The 19747-nt window shown below is 36.5% G+C and overlaps 1 protein-coding gene across 6 annotated transcripts in view; it reads right to left on the reverse strand.

Annotated features, from left to right (window-relative positions):
• Mettl15 (methyltransferase 15, mitochondrial 12S rRNA N4-cytidine) overlaps nt 1-19747 on the reverse strand; it is a 181342-nt gene that overhangs the window by 83349 nt on the left and 78246 nt on the right. For all 6 annotated transcript variants that reach the window (XM_076929409.1, XM_076929410.1, XM_076929407.1 and 3 more), the window contains one exon: nt 5075-5211. In XM_076929409.1, the coding sequence (XP_076785524.1) occupies nt 5075-5211 (137 nt within the window). The remainder of the gene's footprint in view (nt 1-5074; nt 5212-19747) is intronic.

Below are 19747 nucleotides of genomic sequence, written 5' to 3' on the forward strand. Positions count from 1 at the left end.
CTCAAGTACCCTCTTCTGTCTGCCTCTGGCCTTTTATATGTCTCACTTCTAAGTCACGCCCTTAAGTCACGCTTTTAAGTCTCGCCTTTAAGTCTCATACACCCAAGGGAAGATCCTGGGTATCTAAAGCAAGATGTTATCAGAATGTGTTCAGCTGTTGTAGGCTGTTGTAAACAAGTCTCTTCTCAGGGTAGGTGGCTCAAGATGGCTGCAAGGATGATAGCCACCTTCTGTCAGCTCCCCACAAAATACCATCAGTTTCTGCTTTAGATAACCTTAATAATCACTAGATATCAAAAGTATAATAAGTTTGTTTTTCTAAGCCCTGAGATAATTTGGGGGAATATGAACATGTATTAGATTCTGTCTTTGGTGAACAAGACTAGAAAGTGTGTTCACTTTCCTGTCTCAGTGCTGGCCACCCAGTCTGACCTGAACCTATTTATGCCTTGTACATGCTGTCAGTTCATGGCTTATCATCTCAGATTCCTAGCCACTCTAACAGTATTAGACATAGGTTCTAATTCATAGAGTGGACCTTACATCCAATAAAGATGTGGTTGGCTACCCCCATAACATTTGTGACATCATTGCACCAGTATACCTTGCAGGGATGTCACTGCTGTAGGTTGCAGGATTTGTAGCATGATGATCCATGTTTCCATTTCTCCTCAGGTAGCATGCAGGATACAAGCTAGTACCATGAAGGCTATTCAGTAGGTGTAAAGCTTCAGTATTGCCTTTAGTAATAGGGCTTTATCATCATGTTGTAGAAAGCAACGGATTGCCTTGGCAAAAGCCTTGGATGTTTGGGAAACTCCATGGTCATTCTTGTCTAATGACTCAACAAGGTGTAATTCATTTCTGGCACTAGAGGTTTTACTTGGTGGCACAAAATGTCTAGACTAGGCTTATATCCCTACCTTGTTGTGACTCAATTTAGACCCCCTTCTTCTATGCAAATATTTTAGGAATCTTTTACAATATTAGGATTCTATACAGTTTTCAAATGCTTTATAATGTTGATTAGTTGTTTTTCACTATAGTTTATGCAGTATGAAATTATTTTTTTAAAAAAATAAAATCATTGAACTCTAGTTTAAAAATCCCAAGCCTTGAAAAATATGCTTATTTCGTAAGCATGTATTGTACTAAAGAGTTCTCAGAAAAATTTCCAAGTTCTGAAAGCTATAAAAAAATGAATACATGTAGCTTCTGTCTGAGTTTACATTGTAATGCAAAATAGACAAGAATCAGATAATTTAATAACTATTTAACTATGGTTGTGATCATGACTTTTAATAAGTACAGTATGTTCTAAGGTAATATGATAACAGTATTACTCTAGTCTAGAACATCTCTGATGATTTCCAGAGGAAATGAATTCCAGCAATGACCACATGAATGTTATCTTGGTAAAGGAAGGAAGAATGTTAGAACAGAAGAGGGTGTATATAAGTAGTGAGAACAGAATATTCAAAGATCCTTAACAGCAAACCAAATAGCATATTGAAAACAACTGTATTAAACAAGTCATTAGAACAGATAGAAAAGAAGAGACACATTAATGAATTAAATCATGCATGACCCTGTTCAAGATTTTGAATTTAAGAGCAATGTAAAAGCACCAAGGTATTTAACTCAGGGAACTTTTTAGTAATGTTTGCATTTTATTGAAACTGTGTAAAGCTAATGGAGGGAGAAATTGGAGAGGAGTCAGAACAGCTAAAAGATTACGAATTATCACTGTCTGGAAGATACTATCATGGATGATGGTTAAACTTACTGACTTAATGTTACTGAGAACCATGTAATTTAGTGAAACACATCTGGTTCAGTTCCAGTGTATTAACTAGTGGGAAAGAATCTGGCCTGAATGTGGAGAATCTCAACCTATAGCCCAGGGCCAGATGAAATATCCAAAGAAAAGAGTTTTTTACATAGTGTAGGCTTCTCTGTTTCTGCTTCCTAGCACCATGATCTGAGCTGCAATGCAAAACCAGATGCTCCTGTCTTGGCTTTGCTAGAGAATGTAAATACATTATTTCTAGACATTGTCAATTGGTTGAAACTGTCCAAGAAGCAGCCTAAAGCCATGAAGTTAAAACTTGTCCTTTTTTTTTAACTTCTTCCATAAATTTGACAATTATTGAGTAATAGTACCTTAACAAAAAGAGAAGGTATATAGCAACTGTCTATGGAAAAGATGATATATACTGGATAATTTTCAATAGAAAATTGAAAAAGTTAAACCTAAACTGAGTGTCCTGCTGCTCTATTTAAATGTTTCTTCAGCTGAATCTGCAGATTTAGTTGGGCAAAATCTAGCTTTCTAACAGCAGAAAATCTAACATATCATCTTTTCTGAAAGAGCTAAAATTGGTTACCAGAAAATTCTCCAATTGCATGAATTGTTTAGTTTTCAGAGAAAATGCTGGTTTCTAGCTTAGTTTTAAAAAGTGGAGACTATGAAATTTTTCTGGAGTGTATAGTGTTTAAAAATGATAGCAACATAACTATGTGAAGAGAAGTAATTATAGTTATTTCAAAAGATGTTTGTGTTAAAATGACAATTTATTCTGTTGTGTGATTTAACACAAATTGTTATTACTTGTTTCAAGAAGATAAACCAAACATTAAACAAACATCCAAACACACAGTGTTTCTAGAAATGACTTCCTCTCAAAATTTTATCACCTCTATATGTGCACTATGGCATGCAAATGCACATACACTCAAATGAATAAATAAATAAAAATTATTTCCCTTATATTCTTTTATTTAACTTTTAAAAAACAGCTAGCTGAATTATATTTATTTGAAACATTTATATATCTAACACTAAAAGTTTCCACATATGCAAGTGGAAGATATTCTATTTGGTAAAGTAAAATCTCCATAAAATAAATATACCTGTTTCATTGCAGAAACAAAAAATGATTTGTATAGTTGAAACACATGCTTATTTTAAGAAAAAAATGGAAAATATGATCAAGCTAATGGACTTTCAGAGGAATGCACATTTCTGACAATTTCACTGAAAAAGAAACTTCTTCTTTAGATCTGTGAATCCTGTGAGCAGAAGCAGTGGGAAGCATTACCCACCAGACCTAGATAGACATGTCTCTATTCTTAGACGTTAGATAACCTTCCCATGCTATACTATGCTGTTGGGGGCCGACTTTTAGCAGAAAGCGGCTATCAGCTTTGCAGCCATCTTGAGCCATATACCCTGACATGTGACTTGGATTACAATAGCCTACAACAGCTGAGCACACTCCGATAATCTTGGTTTAGATACCTTTTGAGATTAAAGGTGCATGAGATTAAAGGTGTGTGATATTAAAGGTGTGTGATTTAAGAGTATGACTTAGAAGTGTAGAGATCAGATTTAGAAACAAGACCTAAGGGCATGATTAAAGGTGTATCTTAGAGGTGTGGCTTAGAAGTAAGACATATAAAAGGCAGAGACAGACAGTCGACACATCAGACACTAGGGAGACACTTTTAGGAGACACTTCAGAGAGTACAACTTGGAGTAGGAATTAGACATTAGGCACTTGGAACTTGGAAGAAGTAACTTGGAACTTGGAGGCACTAGGAACGAGGCACTAGGAACTCAAGACTTAGGACTTAGACTGAAGAATAAACGGGATTGAATTACACTCTGTCTGGTCTGCATTCTTCGAGTCCATCCTCACTCTCGCTCTTGCTGAACCCTGACCTGTGGACCGGCAGCTTGGGCCGGGATACAGTGGCCGCCCAAACGTGGGTCGGCCCGGGCTTCAACATTTTGCTTGGGCCGCTTTGGCTGCCCCAACGTGGGGCTAGTGTGGACCCCAACATTTTTTGGCCGCCCCAATGTGGGGCTAGTGTGGACCCCAACACTATGCTGTTTTGCCAAAGATACCATTTCATTGTTCGATAGCTGTAAATTATAATAACAAGTTGATATAAAGTCAAATTCCAGTCAGTTTTTCCTAATTTCAGGTCCTGAGCATGAGAGAATAAAAATCCTCATTCCTGAAAATAGTACTTAAAGTGAGAAACAATCACCTAAGCTCTAGAACACTTCCTGTTTCAAAATAAAGTCCTATATATACCATATTATATAGATAATATTATACGATTCCCTTTTTTAAAAAGATGAATGTTCCTTAAGCCATGTGTATGTGTATGTGTGTGTGTGTGTGTGTGTGTGTGTTTGTGTGTGTGTGTGTAGTTATGCACATGCTCACACACATGCTTGTTCAAGTGAGAGTACATGCCATGGCATGTATAGGGAGATTAGAGTTCTATAAACAACTTGTAGAGTTGGTTCTGTCCTTCCATCATGTGAGGGTTGAACTCAGGTAGTCAGGCATGGAGGTATGCATACTTACCTGCTGAGCCAACTCTGTGGTCCTATTTATTTATTTTAAAGGTGAGCAACTAGTTCTAGCAAAATGATAAGTCACTCTGTATGTCAATTTCAGGAAGAATTCAGAAAACACAGGTGCATAATTATGAGATATGTATAAACACTATAGGATTGCATACTTTATTCTTTAAAACTTATGGAAAGTAAATACTAAATTTTTGCATTCTATTGAGATGTATAATATTTTGAAAAGCTGGCTTCATACATTGCCAAGAAAGCATTTGAGTTTCTAGTCTCAAAGTTAAGAACTGGCTTCAGCTTGGTGGGCAGTACACACTAGATGCTAACATCACTAAATACAACTAAAAACAGTGATTTCCTGACAATATGTCAACTGTCAAAATATTTTTTGAAGAAAATTTCCACATATTGTTAATCTCATTTACTAGAGTCTTTATTATTATTATTATTATTATTATTATTATTATTATTATTATTAATTCCACAGATTTAGAAAGAATACATGCATCAATGCCATTACTTTAAGAGGCACTAAAAACATTCTTCACATTAACTCCTTCTTTTGCACGGATGGGTATAAAATAGCCAGTAAGAAAAAAATAGATCAACATTCAAAAGAAAGTAAATTTTAGGGAGGTAAACCAAATGTGGTAAGTAAACCTCAACACTAGTATTAAACAGAGTATTACTTACGGATACATTTCTGAAAGCTGCTCAGCTATAGAATAAGCCACTGGGTCTCGGTCTAAGGCATAAACAGTAATATCTGGTTCCTTCTGCAGAATGGCTTTTGTGTGTCCTCCAGAACCGAATGTCATGTCTAGAAAAACCTTACCAACACAGAAAAAGAGAATTTCCCTTTAGCATGAACATAACATGAACATTGTTTCAACTACTTTAAATTGCAGAAGCAGAAAAATATAAAGATAGGAAGAAACATAAAAATAATATTGGTTGCCATAAATTTTTTATTTTTCAGAATTGAGACTTGGATTTATTTTGTGCTATAAGTGTACACACACACACACACACACACACACACACACACGCATGCACGCACACTAAGAAACAAACACAGAAACCTGATTACATTATCAGCAAAATAATACACTGCATTACACTAGAAAACCAAGACACACAAATTTTTCATCATGAGGTCTAATTGGTCAGATGGCGGTAATGTTTCCATGCTTCATAGCTAGATGAAAACTAGAATTATTTCTAAAGAGTTATAATTAGAGATGGCTTAAAATTGGTGTATCTCACTTCATAATGATTTTATTTAACTACTTTAGTCAATGAAAGTGGGAATGAGAAGAGATGCTCCTAAAATAGTCACAGAACTAATATACATACGTGTGTGTGTGTGTGTGTGTGTGTGTGTGTGTGTAATCTGAAAAATAAAAATTAGCACTCAAGACCAAAAAAAAAAAAAAAAAAAAAAAGTAAAAAGCTTTTTATGTTTAAAAACCTGAGACAAATTCCATGCTTATAGGAAATTCAGTGAGCATGTTTACATTAGGTATGAATGTTTGGAGAAAATTACCAAAGCAACACAATTCAAGAACCTTTAAATTTTTCCAGTATTTAAAAGCAAGAAGGATAAAGGACACAAGAAATATTATACAGACTGAGCAGGTTCTATTTATGCATATAAATATGTGTGTTGCAGCAACTACTGAAAAACTAGGGAGAATTATATGGGAAGGTTTGGAGATAAGTAAGAGAAGGATGGGATGATTTAATTATAGTCCAAATTCTTTATTTTAATCATTTTATTTATATTTCATTCATTCCCCTTCTCAGTCTCCTGTCCCCAAGTTTCTCACCCCATTCCTCCTCTCCCTTGACTCAAAGAGGGTGCTTCCCCTCCTCACTAGGCCTCCTTTTCCCTGGGGCCTCAAGTCTCTCCAAGATTAAGCACATCTTCTCCCACTGAGGCCAGACCAGGCAGACCTCTGCTGTATATATGTCAGAAGCCTCTGACCAGCCCCTGTATGCTCCTGGTTGGTGGCTCAGTCTCTGGGAGCAACCTGGGGTCTGAGTTAGCTGAGACTGCTAGTCTCCCTTTGGAGTCCTTCTCCCCTTCAGCTTTCTTTAATCCTTCCCCTACTTCAACAACAGAGGTCCCCAACTTCAGTCCAATGTTAGGCTGTAAGTATCTGCATCTGTCTCAGTCAGCTGCTGGTAGGGCCTCTCAGAGGACAGCCATGTCAGGCTTCCCTTTGTAAGCACAACATAGCATCAGTAATAGTTTAAAGCCTTGGTGCCCAGCCAAGAGATAGATCCCAAGTTGGGCTGGTCATTGGACCTCCATTTCCTCAGTCTCTTTTCCATTTTTGTCACTGTAGTTCTTTTAGACAGGAACAATTATGGGTCAGAAATGTTGACTGTGGATTAGTAACCAGTTCCTCCACTTGAGGCCCTGGCTATCTTCTAGAGGTAGACTCTGAGTTCTCTCTACCCAATGCTGGGAATTTGGGCTAAGATCACCCTCACTGAGTCCTGAGAGTCTGTCACCTCTGAAGGTGTCTGATACTTTTTAGAGGGGCTCCCAGCCCACCTCCCATGCCCTGAAGCACTCATTTCCATTCATTCTTCTGACTCTCTAAGCTTCACCCTTCCCTCCACCCCCGACTCCCTACACCATACCTGATCCCGTTCCCCTTTTCACTTGCCCCTCTCTTCTCCCATCCAGGTCTCTCTCTCCCTCTGCCTTCTGTGATTATTTTTCCCCCTTCAAAGTGAGATTGAAGCATCATCACTTGGGCATTTCTGGTTGTTACACTTCTTCCAGTCTGTGGGTGCTATCCTTGGTATTCTGCACTTTGGGCTAATATCCATCCACTTATGAGTGAGTACATACCATGTCTTTTGAATGTGAGTTACCTCATTCAAGATATTTTTTAGTTCCATCCATTTGCCTGTAAAATTCATAATGTCCTCGTTTTTAATAGCTGAGTAGTGTTTCATGTGTAAATGACCCACATCTTTTCTATCCATTATTTGGTTGAGGGACATCTGTGTTGTTTCCAGATGCTGGCTATTACAAACAAAATTGTTATGAACACGGTGGAGCACATATCCTTGTGGTTTGATGGAGGATCTTTTGGGTATATGGCCAAGAGTGGTATAACTAGATCTTCAGATACAACTATTTCCAATTTTCTGAGGAACTGCTAGACTGATTTTTAGAGTGGTTGTACCAGTTTGCATTCCCAACAGCAATGGAGAGCTCCTTTCTCCACATCCTGGCAAGCATGTGTTATCACCTGAGTTTGTGATCTTACCCATTCTAATTGGTTTGAGGTGGATTTTCAGGGTCATTTTAATTTGCACTTCTCTGATGACTAAGGACTTTAGACATTTCTTTAAGTGCTTCTCAGCCATTTACAATTTTTCTGTTGGGAATTCTCTGCTTAGCTCTATACCCTATTTTATAATTGGGTTGTTTGGGTTTTTTGAAGGTGAAGCTCTTGAGCTCTTTATATATTTTGAATATGAGCCCTCTATTGGATGTAGGGTTAGTGATTTTTTTTTCCCTCAATCTGTAGGTTGTGATATGTCATTTGCCTTACAGAAGCTTTTCAGTTTCGTGAGGTCCCATTTATAAATTCTTGATTTTAGAGCCTGAACCATTGCTGATTAGTTCAGAAAATTTCCCCTCTGTGCAAATGAGTTCAAGGCTCTTTCCTACTTTGTGTTCTATTAGATTCAGTGTATCTGGTTTTATGTGGAGGTCTTTGATCCACTTGGACTTGAGTTTTGTACAAAATGATAAATATGGATCCATTTTCATTCCCCTACATATAGACCACCAGTTAGACCAACACCATTTATTGAAGATGCTTTCTTTTTTGTCATTAGATATTTTTGGCTTCTTTGTCAAAGATCAAGTCCATAGGTATGTGGGTTTACTTTCAATTCTATTCCACTGATCAAATTAATGGTCTCTGTACCAATACCATGCATATTTTTAAAATCACTATTGCTTTGTAGTATAGCTTGAGGTCAGGGATGGTGATTCCCCAGAAGATCTTTTATTGTTGAGAATTGATTTGGCTATCCTGGGTTTTTTGTTTTTCATTATGAACTTGAGAATTGCTCTTTCCATGTCTGTGAAGAATTGTATTATAATTTTGATAAAGATTATACTGAATCTGTAGACTGTTTTTGGTAGGATGGCCATTTTCATTATGTTAATCCCCATCTATCCATAAGCATGGGTGATCTTTCCATCTTCTGAGATCTTTTTCAATTTTCTTTTTTAGGAATTTAAAGTTTTGTCATAGAGTTTTTTCATTTGCATGGGAAGAGTAATACCATGCAGTTTTTAATCACTAGTGCTCTGTAGTACAGCTTTGGGTCAGACATAGTGATTGCCTCAGAAGTTTATTTTTTTTTTGTTGAGAATAGTTTTTGCTACCCTGGGTTTTTGGTTTTTCCACATGAAGTTGAGAATTGTTCTTTCCATGTCTGTGAAGAATTGTGTTGGAATTTTGATAGGAATTGCATTGAATCTGTACATTGCTTTTGGTAAGATGGCCATTTTCACTATGTTCATCCTTCCAATCCATGAACATTGGAGATTTTCTATCTTCTGAGGTCTTCTTCAATTTCTTTCTTCAGAGACATGAAGTTCTTGTCATACAGATCTTTCACTTGCTTGGTTAGATTCACACCAAGGTATTTTATATTATTTGTGACTATTGTAAAGGGTGCCATTTCCCTAATTTTTTTCTAAGCCTGTTTATCCTTTGAGTAGAGGAAGGCTACTGAATTGTTAGAGTTGATTTTATATCCAGCCACTTTGCTGAAGTTGTTTATCAGGTTTAGGAGTTCTCTGGTAGAAGCTTTGGGGTCACTTAAGTATACTATCATATCATCTGCAAATAGTGATATTTTGACTTCTTCCTTCCCTATTTGTATCCCTTTGAGTTTGTTTTGTTGCCTGTTTTGTTGCTCTGGCTAGGACTTCCAGTACTATGCTGAATAGGTAGGGAGAGAGTGGCCAGCCTTGTCTAGTCCCTGATTTTAGTGAGATTGCTTCAAGTTTCTCTCTATTTAGTTTGATGTTGGCTACTGGCTTGCTGTATATTACTTTTACTGTTTACGTATGGGCCTTGAATTCCTGATCTTTCCGGGACTTTTACCATGAAGGGATGTTAAATTTTGTCAAATGCTTTCTTAGCATCTAGTGAGATGATCATGTGGTTTTTTTCTTTGAGTTTGTTTAAATAATGGATTACATTGATGGATTTCCATATATCAAACTATCCCTGCATTCCTGGGATAAAGCTTACTTGATCATGATGGATGATTGTTTTGATGTGTTCTTGGACTCTGAGAGAATTTTATTGAGAATTTTTGCATCAATATTTATAAGAAAAATTAGTCTAAAGTTCTCTTCCTTTTTTGGGTCTTTGTGTGGTTTAGGTATGAGCATAATTTTGGCTTCATAGAAAGAATTGGGTGGTATTCATTCTGTTTCTATTTTGTGGAATAGTTTGAAAAGAATTGGTATTAGGTCTTCCTTGAAGGTCTGATAGAATTCTGCACTAAAACCATCTGGTCCTGGGCATTTTTGGTGGGGAGACTTTTAATGACTGCTGTTCTTTATGGGTTATGGGATGATTTAGATGTTTTATATGCTTCTGATTTGACTTTAGTACCTGGTATCCATCGAGAAAAATGTCCATTTCATCCAGATTTTCCAGTTTTGTTGAGTATAGGCTTTTGTAGTAGGATATGATAATTTTTTGAATTTTCTCAGTTTCTGTTGTTATATATCACTTTTTAGTTCTGATTTTATTAATTTGGATACTGTCTCTGTGCCCTCTGGTTAGTCAATTGTGTTGATTTTCTCAAAGACTCAGCTCCTGGCTTAGTTGATTCTTTGTACAGTTCTTTTTGTTTCTACTTGGTTGACTTCAGTCCTGAGTTTATTTCCTGCCATCTACTCCTCTTGGATGTATTTGCTTCTATTTGTTCTAGAGCTTTCAGGTGTACTGTCAAGTTGCTAGTGTATGCTCTGCTCGCTCCAGTTTCTTTTTGTAGGCACTCAGAGTTATGAATTTTTCCTCTTAGCATTGCTTTTATTGTGTCCCATAAGTTTTGGTATGAAGAGCCTTCAGCTAACCATTTAACTGATCATGGTGTTCCCAATGGAGAATTTAGAGAGAAGACTGAAGGAGCTGAAGGGGTTTGTGGCCCCTTGAGGAGAGCAACAACACCAGCCAACCAGAGCTCCCAGGGTCTAAACCACCAGCCTAAGAGCACATAGGAAGGGACACACGGCTCCACATAGGTAGGTGAGAATGTCCTTGTTGGGCAAAGGTGGGAGAGGAAGTCCTTGGTCCCATGAAGGCTGGTTGCCCTAGTGTGAGGGAATTTGTGGGCAAGAAGGTGGAAGTGGGTGGGTGGGTGTGGGTACGTCATCATAGAAGCAGAAGGAGGGGGTATGGGATAGGGGGTTTGGGGTGTGGGGGAAATGGGGAAAGGGGCTAACATCTGAAATGCAAATAAAATATCCAATAAAAAAGTAATTAAAAAGAAGAGTTATACCAAGATTTTTATACTATTGTTGGCTATTATTATTGTTATACTATTGTGAAGGGTATTATTTCCCTCATTTATTTCTCAGCCTATTTATCATCTGCATAAAGGAAGGCTATTGACTTGTTTGAGTTAATTTATATCCTGCCACTTTGTTGAATTTGTTTACAAGCTGTAGGAGTTCTCTGGAGGGATGTGAGGGGTTGCTTTTGTATACTATAATATTATCAGCAAATAGTGATACTTTGACTTCTATGCTATGCCATTCTGTGCTACCTAACAATATTATTTCTCATCTAAATCATGTCTCTTTAAATAATTTGCTAATAATAATTTTTCCAGGATACTACAATATATTAGGACTTGCATCTTTATATGGATTATTCTAGATATGCAATGTAGGAACTAGATCTCAATTCTCTTAGTTATTTTATTTGGCGACATTATAGAAATATTTGTAAAATTACAGTTGTTGAAGACGCTTGATAATCTGGACCATAAGAAACATGTGCATACAAAGCAGCTAAGGCTGATTTGGAAGTTAGGGCAGTTTCTGAATAATCTCACAAGTCATGCATTTAGCTCAATGGACTGTTTTAATAAGGTCCCTGGTAATATAAAATTAAGACAGTCATAATATTAGATACTGAGGAATAGCCTAGGATTATCAACCAGATTTAAAAGATGTTTTAGTATACATGCTAAAACTTTATGTACAAATTTTACAAACAGATTTTTTTCTGGAGAAAGTCTTCTCACAAAGTAGAAAGTCGTAGGCCATAAAAGAGAAAGAAATGTAAGCATGGTACAAATTTACAAAGTTGTTAACATATTTTTTTACTTATGCATTTTTATGTGATATGTATATCATCTGTGTTTCTATAAAATGTGTCTGTATAAATGTACATGTGAATGTGTATGTATGTCAGTGTGTGTGTGTGTGTGTGTGTGTGTGTGCATGTGCTGAGTTTCATGTGTTTCCAGGAGCTGTAATACCAGGTTCTCATCATACTCTCTCCCCAAGGCAAACAGAAAACACATTTTCATAAGTTAAACTTATACTGTCAGCATCAGCACATAATCATGGTTATATATTTTGTACCCATTTAAACAGTAATTTTAATATTTTTAAGAAATACATGTATAGAGGGGCTGAAGAGATGGCTTTATAGTAATGAACACTGGTTGTTCTTCAAGTGGATCCAGGTTCAGTTCCCAGCACCCACATGGCACCTCACAACTATCTGTAACTCCTGTTCCAGAAAATCCAAAGTTTTCTTTTAGCCTCTGCAAGCACCAGACAAGCACATTGTGCACAGATGTTTATGCACACAAAATACATATACATGTAGAATATAAGTTAATAAATATTTTAAGAAGAAACATATATGCAAATTCACAATCAAATATCCTTATATTACAGTGCACAGCTTCATGCACTTTGTGACTAGGCAAACACCTTCTGTTTTAAAGCCATGATTTCAAAATAACTCAAAGAACTTGCCCAGGCAAAGCTTGTCTGATATCAACATCAATTATTGATTGAACACTGGATTTAAATAAACAATTTTCATTTGATTTACTTTTCCAAAGTCAAATGACTTCCAGTCAGTTTCTGAAAAGGAAAATTTTCCTTATTTAAAAATGTTCTGGAATATGCAAAATGATGTTTATAATTTACACAATTATATTTTAATATAACATGAATATGTTCTTGAAAATGTACTATCAATCAAGGAAGTTTTCTCATGAAGAGAAAAAACATTTATTATTGACCAAATGTAACCCACAAGAGGGAGATAAATGGTATCTCCAAGCTCATGTTATCTACTTTAAATGACTTAATTTAAAACAAAACAAACAAACAAACAAAAAACAGCCTTAGTATTGACACTGAATTTGTTTTGTATAACTTCCTTATTATAATATTAATTTATTAACGACCATGTCATTTGAGTTCTCTGGGCTTCAGAAGTATCTTCATCTAAGGAGAAATGGAAGTAATTTTACAGTTTACGAAGCATGAGAGTCTTGCTGCCTGGTCTAATAAAACCTCAGGGAAGAAAGTGGACAAGTAGACATAGTCCACTTTTTAAAAGAAAATGCATGCAACAGTGTAATGGGAGATCAGCAACTAAAAGGAAAGCACCTCTAGCTCACCAGCTCAAAGTCTTACCAGCCTTCAAAACCAAATAAAAAGTGAACGATAGAGGACAGCAATTAAACTGTGTCGAGTACCACGGGAAGGAAGCGTTGCATAGATGGCATTGTTAAACAAGGAAGTATAACCATTTGTGGATCAGCCATCCCCACTGGGATTGATTAGGTCCTAGAAAAATGTCTTCCATCCATGCTTCCTCCTTTTCTTCCTCTGTCCCTCTGTTTCTCTCAGTCTCTACCTCTTCTTCTTCCTTCCCATCATCCCACTCTGTGTTCCAAGATGAGTTCTGAGAAGTGCTTGTTTATCTCCTGCAATCTTCCTTCTCTTTTTAGTCAGACATTTTAAGGATATATGTTCCTTGTAGATTTTTTGATGTTCTTTATCTGTCTTTGTTTTGTCTGTTTGTCTTTGTTGTTGTTGTCTTTTGTTTGTTTGGGACAGGAAAAATTTGTTTTACATTTCCTATCTTTTGGAGACCACAAAAACATTTTATTGCAAAGCACAGCATCTTTTAGTAAAAATAAACAGAAGGTGCTGGTTAACCAGCAGAGAAATTGTATTTAAGGAAAATACTTCTCTGCAATTGAATAGAGGAAAGAGAAAAGATACTCAAGTCATGACTTTATTAGTATAAAATGAGAACAGTTTGCTGGCTGATGGACTAAAGGGATGATCCCTGGGTTATGGACACCCAGTACTTCTTGTGATGTTTCTGTCCCTCTACAGCACAAAAGAAATTGACTTTTGGTTTTAGTGGGTATTTATATACAAAACAAAATGACTCTCAGGAACATTCACAGACGCATGAAGTGCATCTGTGCACTTCAGGATGAGGACGTATACAGGAAGGATGTAAAAAATATCTTCTCAGAATAAAAATAAAAATGGCTATTCATAATAGTCAAAAACTAGAAACAACCCATATGTCCCTCAACTGAAGAATGGATAATGAATATATGGCTCATTTAAACAATAGAATACTACTCAGCTATTCAAAAAGACAGGGACATCATGAAATTCATCATGAAACATCATCAAGGAAAGGCAAAGAGATGGAACTAGAAAATTTCATCCTGAGTGAGGTAACCCAGAACCACAAGGGCATGCAAGGTATGTACTCACTGTTAAGTGAATACTACCCACAAATTACAGAATACCTACATGCTACAAATAACAGTACCAAACAAGAAAAAAAAATGCAAGGAGGGGCCAAGCAAGGACTCTTTACTTTCATTCATCCAGAAAACAAAATAGTCATCAAGGCAGATGGAGGAAATGGATGTGAGAGGAGATGGAAAGAGAAATAGGAGGAGATTTGGACCAGGTGTGGGAAGAGCCAGGAGAGAGGGCCAGGAGAATTAATCGAAACTGGCAGTAGAAAAGGCTCCCAGGATGATATATAGGCAACCCTGTAGGCCGCCGACCCGACTCGGCTGGTCAAGATGGCAATGTAGGCCACCGGCCCGATCAAGTTTGGTCAAGATGGTGCCGGCTTTTGGTATGATCTCCTGGTAAACAAGTGCACTGCGCATGTGATTACCCTTGGGCCAACTCAGTTTTGGCGCCAACCCCTCCTGAGCGGGATATGCTAATGAGGCACTACAATTCCAACCAATCGCCCCTCCCGAGCGGGCTATGCAAATGAAGCATTGCAATTTTGACCAATCATGCACCTCCACGCACATTCCCTGACTAGGGCTGAGGGTATATAAGCAGCTCGCTCTGGGGGCTCAGAGTTCCCTGCAAGAATGATGAAGGATTTCTACAATAAAGGCTGTTGAGAAGGATCCGGTTGTTCACGTCTTCCTTGCTGGTCGAGTGGGGCGCGACACAACCCATCCTACAGGGATGATTCTAGCAGAATCTCATAGAAGTAGGGAATATGGAGCCTCAAATGGCCACCTACTACAGCCATGCAGGACTCTCAGTGGAGGGATAAGCACACCAACTCTCCACAAAACCTTCATTCCAAAATTTGCCCTGCTAACAAGAAGCACAGGGACAAAGATGGAACATGAGAGATAATTAATTCATTTAAAAAAGGAGAGAACTCTTTAATGAAGTGTCCTTCCCCATCTCTTTTGAATCATTTTGTTTGAAAGTCTATTTTATGAGATATTAGGATGGGTAATCCAGCTTGCTAAGAGAAGAAGGGAAGGAGGAGTGGGGGATGGATTATGGGAGGTGCTGGGTGACAGGAAGGGGAACAAAGAGTGGGATGTAAAATGAATAAATAAATAAAAACTAAAATTAAATGAAAAAACCCAACAACAAAAAGCGAGAACTCCTTAAGAACATTCATAATTTATAATCCATTGTACTGTTTAATTCTATAACATGATTTATTTGTTAGTTGGCAATCTTCATATTTAAGATGAGAAAGAATTTTCAACTTTGGGTTAACTGGTTCTAATATAGTACAATTAAATAATGTTTTATCTTTATATTCAACTAAAACTCAAAAAAATATTACACTGTTCTACCTGTTTCCTTCATGATGAATTATCTGAATCACAGTTATAGACCTGATTTCAACACAGAAAAGAACAAATTACAGAGCAAACAGTGATATAACTGACTATTCTAATTCTTTAACTTATGAGGACACAGAAGTCAAGAAAGAAGCTGTTTGAGTCAATGCTTACACTAAATCCATCATTTTTGTGATCGTTCTATTTTATTCCATAATACTCTCTGTCAAAATTACATATCATTGAAATGAAAATTTGTTCTTTGAAAGTTTTTTTAAATATGTGCAAGGCCTAAGTATAAGCATTGTTCCATATGTCTCCACTATACTAAAAAACACCTATTATTCAACCATTTCACATTGTGCAGTGTCTTTATGAAAATAAGCCAGCTAAACATATTACACAAATAAAACACATGTTCTGCATGATACCTGGTACAAATATAACTTACTATTTGTCACACACCCTGATCAAGACAAACTTACTCACAGGTTATAGCTTTAAGATTGAACTGTGAAATGTAAAAGTAGCAACAAAAAGTAAAATGAAACATGTAAACCAAAGAACCAGGGGTGGATAAAGCTAATAAACACACATACCTTAATTTATTTCCCTGCTCATACAAATGTTCGACTTCCTGACTCTACTGAGCCCTACAATTGCATGCTTTCCATATTTGGGAGTTTCTAAGATATAAAGTGATAGAGATGAATATATATGAATGTCATCAACAGAGATTGGAAAAATGATAACTTTATATCTTTTCAATATAGCAGTTCTAATCATTAAAAGCTTTTAAAATTTCACATAGGAAGAAACCACTGCTAAAATTGGACATGAAAAAATTCTTACCCAGAAGTAGCATGAGGGAAGATCTCTCAATTACATTTTCCTAATGTTGATTAGTCATTTCCAATCTGTGCAAAACTTTAATAGTAATTTACCATCTGAATTTGGAAACAATATGGCCTGACTTCATAAGACTTCTTAAGAATTTTTCCTTGCAGTTTTAATATTTATTTTTTAAAAGAAATAACTGCTTTAAAAAATATTTATAGTTAAATTCTACTTGACAACAATAAATTTCCTCCCTGGATTTCTGAAATACATAAAACACATACTTAACCTTAGGGATTTTAAAGAAATAGTTAACATATGTATGGCATTCATTCATAATCAGTATATTCATTGAGCTTTCTGTACCTATATTGCTATAGGTGGCAATATAAATATTGTTTATGAGCACTCAATGTAGTGGTTTGAATATGCTTTTAAGTAATTGCAACATCAATAATGTAGCAGAGAAAGGCCTTGCCCAACAGCAATGAGAGGGGAGGCCATTAGTCCCAGGGAGGTTTGATGCCCCAGAGTAGGGGGATGCTGTAACAGTGGGGCAAGAGAGTGTGGGTTGGTGGGGGAGCACTCTCATGAAGGCAAAAGGGAGGGGGGAGGGCAGATGTGGGATGGGGGGTGGTAGCAGAAGGGTAACCAGGAAGGGGGATATCATAGGATGGGGGGATGAGTAGAAGGAGTAACTGAGAAGTGGGATATCATTTGAGATGTAAACGAATGGAATGATTAATAAAATTCAAAAAAAATTCTCATACTCATGCCCTTTCTCCAAACTCTTAATAAATGGAGTTGGAAAGAAAGAAAGAAAGAAAGAAAGAAAGAAAGAAAGAAAGAAAGAAAGAAAGAAAGAACAATCAGGTATTTTCCAGATGTTTTTGCTATTTACTGCAACTTAATCCTTCCTTTATGCCTTTAGTACTTCCTTTAGTACTAACTAATATGTGGATGTTAGTTAGTACTATGAACCAGACAATTTAGGGAACATGTTGAATAGACGGTATCAAGTCAAATTATGCTATTCCTGAAATACTAGGGCAAAGAATTTACATGATTTTAGCTAAAAGTGAAGGTCTTTGAACATTATTTTTTTCAGTGATAGTGGGGGAAGAACCCATAGCCCCATGCATGTTAGGCAAGCACTGAAGGATTTTTGAAGTATAAGCTCTTCTTGAATAATTCTTAAGAGCCAATAGCATTAAATGGACAGTAGGATATAAGAAATGGTGTCTAAGGGGCTTCAATAAGTAGAGTACCTAGTTAGTAGGCAAGAGGATGCTAAATGGAATAAAGGAAGGAAGGGTTATAGCAAGAATATAACAAAGTGTATGTTACATTTGTTGAATGGTTATTCCATGTCAAAACCCACCTGAAACATCTTTATTATTTATTTATTTCATCTTTATTATTTATTCGATGATAAGTAAGCATAAACCCATATGCAACCAAATAATTCTCAAACTCTGAGATACCTTAATTAGCAAAACTATACAGAGGATAAAAAGGAAGTTAAGAAAGGGTTAAGTAAATTGTCTAATCATAGTGAATGTCAAGTATATATTGCAAAATATTTTTGTTTCCTGAACCTATACTATAATCTACTTTGCTTTTATATCAATAGAATAGACTAATTGGATATGGTGGATGGAAAAATTAGAGCTATACCAACTGGTCTTAAGCATGGCATCTGGGTAATAAAGGGTTATAGGAACCACTTATTACACAACTATATGCTCACCTCTCACTGCACACTACAGAACACTACCTCTGGATAAGAACTAATTATTTTCTGTCTTGAATTGAGCACAGCTATCTTTACTCAAGGCCCTTGCAAGATTGGGCCAACTAACATTACCTCCTGGAAAGAACTTGACAGAGCCATGAGCCACACGAGACGGAGCAACAAAAAGGCTCTGTACTTTAAAAATTCATGTAATTTCTATAAATCTCAAAAATTCTCATCTCATAGAAATGGATAACAAGATCACTTCAGACAATACAACTTGAAGACATAATTAGGGCAGAGGAAGAGATGAGATAAACATTTCTTGTGTGAGGAAGATATAAGTGTTCATGAGGGTGTGCTCAGCCATGCATGTAAGTGTATAGGCAGAGGTCAACTTTGGGTGTTTTCCTATATCACCCTCTGCCTCAGTTCCTGAGACAAGGTCTCTCAGTATCCTGGAACTTATTGTCTGATTAGAATGACTGGGCAGGCAGCCCTAAAATATATCTATCTCTAACTATCATAACTTCTGGAGATACACGAAGGCTGCACCATGACCAGGCTTTTATGTGCCTGCTATGGAATTTGTACTGAAGTTCTCAGGGTTTTGCTACAAGCACTTTACCCACTGAGCCATTTCTCCAGCTAAGACAAGTATTTCTTCTCTGTTCCCTACATAGAGCTCTCCATACCTTGAGCTAAACATGATAACATGGATCTATGTTCTTAGTAGCTAGTACTTGGCAAGCTGATAGAGGAATATCTTCATTCCTAGACATATGTAGTAAGTGCTACATTAACAAAACCATGACTCAACGTTAAAAATAAAAATGGTAATGGAAAAACTTTTTTTTGACCAGAAAAAAAGAAAAAATAAAGTATGAGAAGATGCAGGTATCTTGATAAAAAAGAAAAGGACTCTCAAGAATCTCACAGTGGACCATGATTATGATGTGCTAAACCTGGGCAACACCACAGACATCATATCTGGTGCACTGGCTGTGGCATCTTTTGCTGGAAGGATACTGCCAAAGAAACAGCTGCTTTGAATTCCTTCATAAAACGTTTAGGCATTCAATCAAGAGTCTAGTGTAATAACAGCTGATTACACAGTTACATTTTGGTCTGGCAAACAAAACTTCTTGTCAATCTAAATGTGAAGAAGGCTTTGTTGCTCTACAAGGTATGGTATGTGGTCCAGTCAATGAATGATTACTTTTCACCTTATTAAAAAAGATATACATTAATCATGATATCTAAGAATATTCTCTCATAAACCTTGTCTCATAATGTTTCCCTATGAGGTTGTAATAGAGGACACCTAATGGCCAACTTCTGAACTTAAGCTACATAATAAAAGCTTCACAAACTTGCTAGCCAAATCAATAGCCTTCAGACGGTAAATATCTTACAATGGTACCATGATGGCAAGAACATCATCAGTCTTGCTGATGCCTATGCTAAACCTTGTCAATGGTCCATGGATATATATATATATATAGCATATGGATATATATATATAATATATTATACCCATATATTATATGTGTATGTATGTGTATATATACATACACATACATATATACATATATTGCCTGTTCATG

The sequence above is a fragment of the Arvicanthis niloticus genome, chromosome 2 (assembly GCF_011762505.2).
Source record: "Arvicanthis niloticus isolate mArvNil1 chromosome 2, mArvNil1.pat.X, whole genome shotgun sequence".
Taxonomy (NCBI): Eukaryota; Metazoa; Chordata; class Mammalia; order Rodentia; family Muridae; genus Arvicanthis; species Arvicanthis niloticus.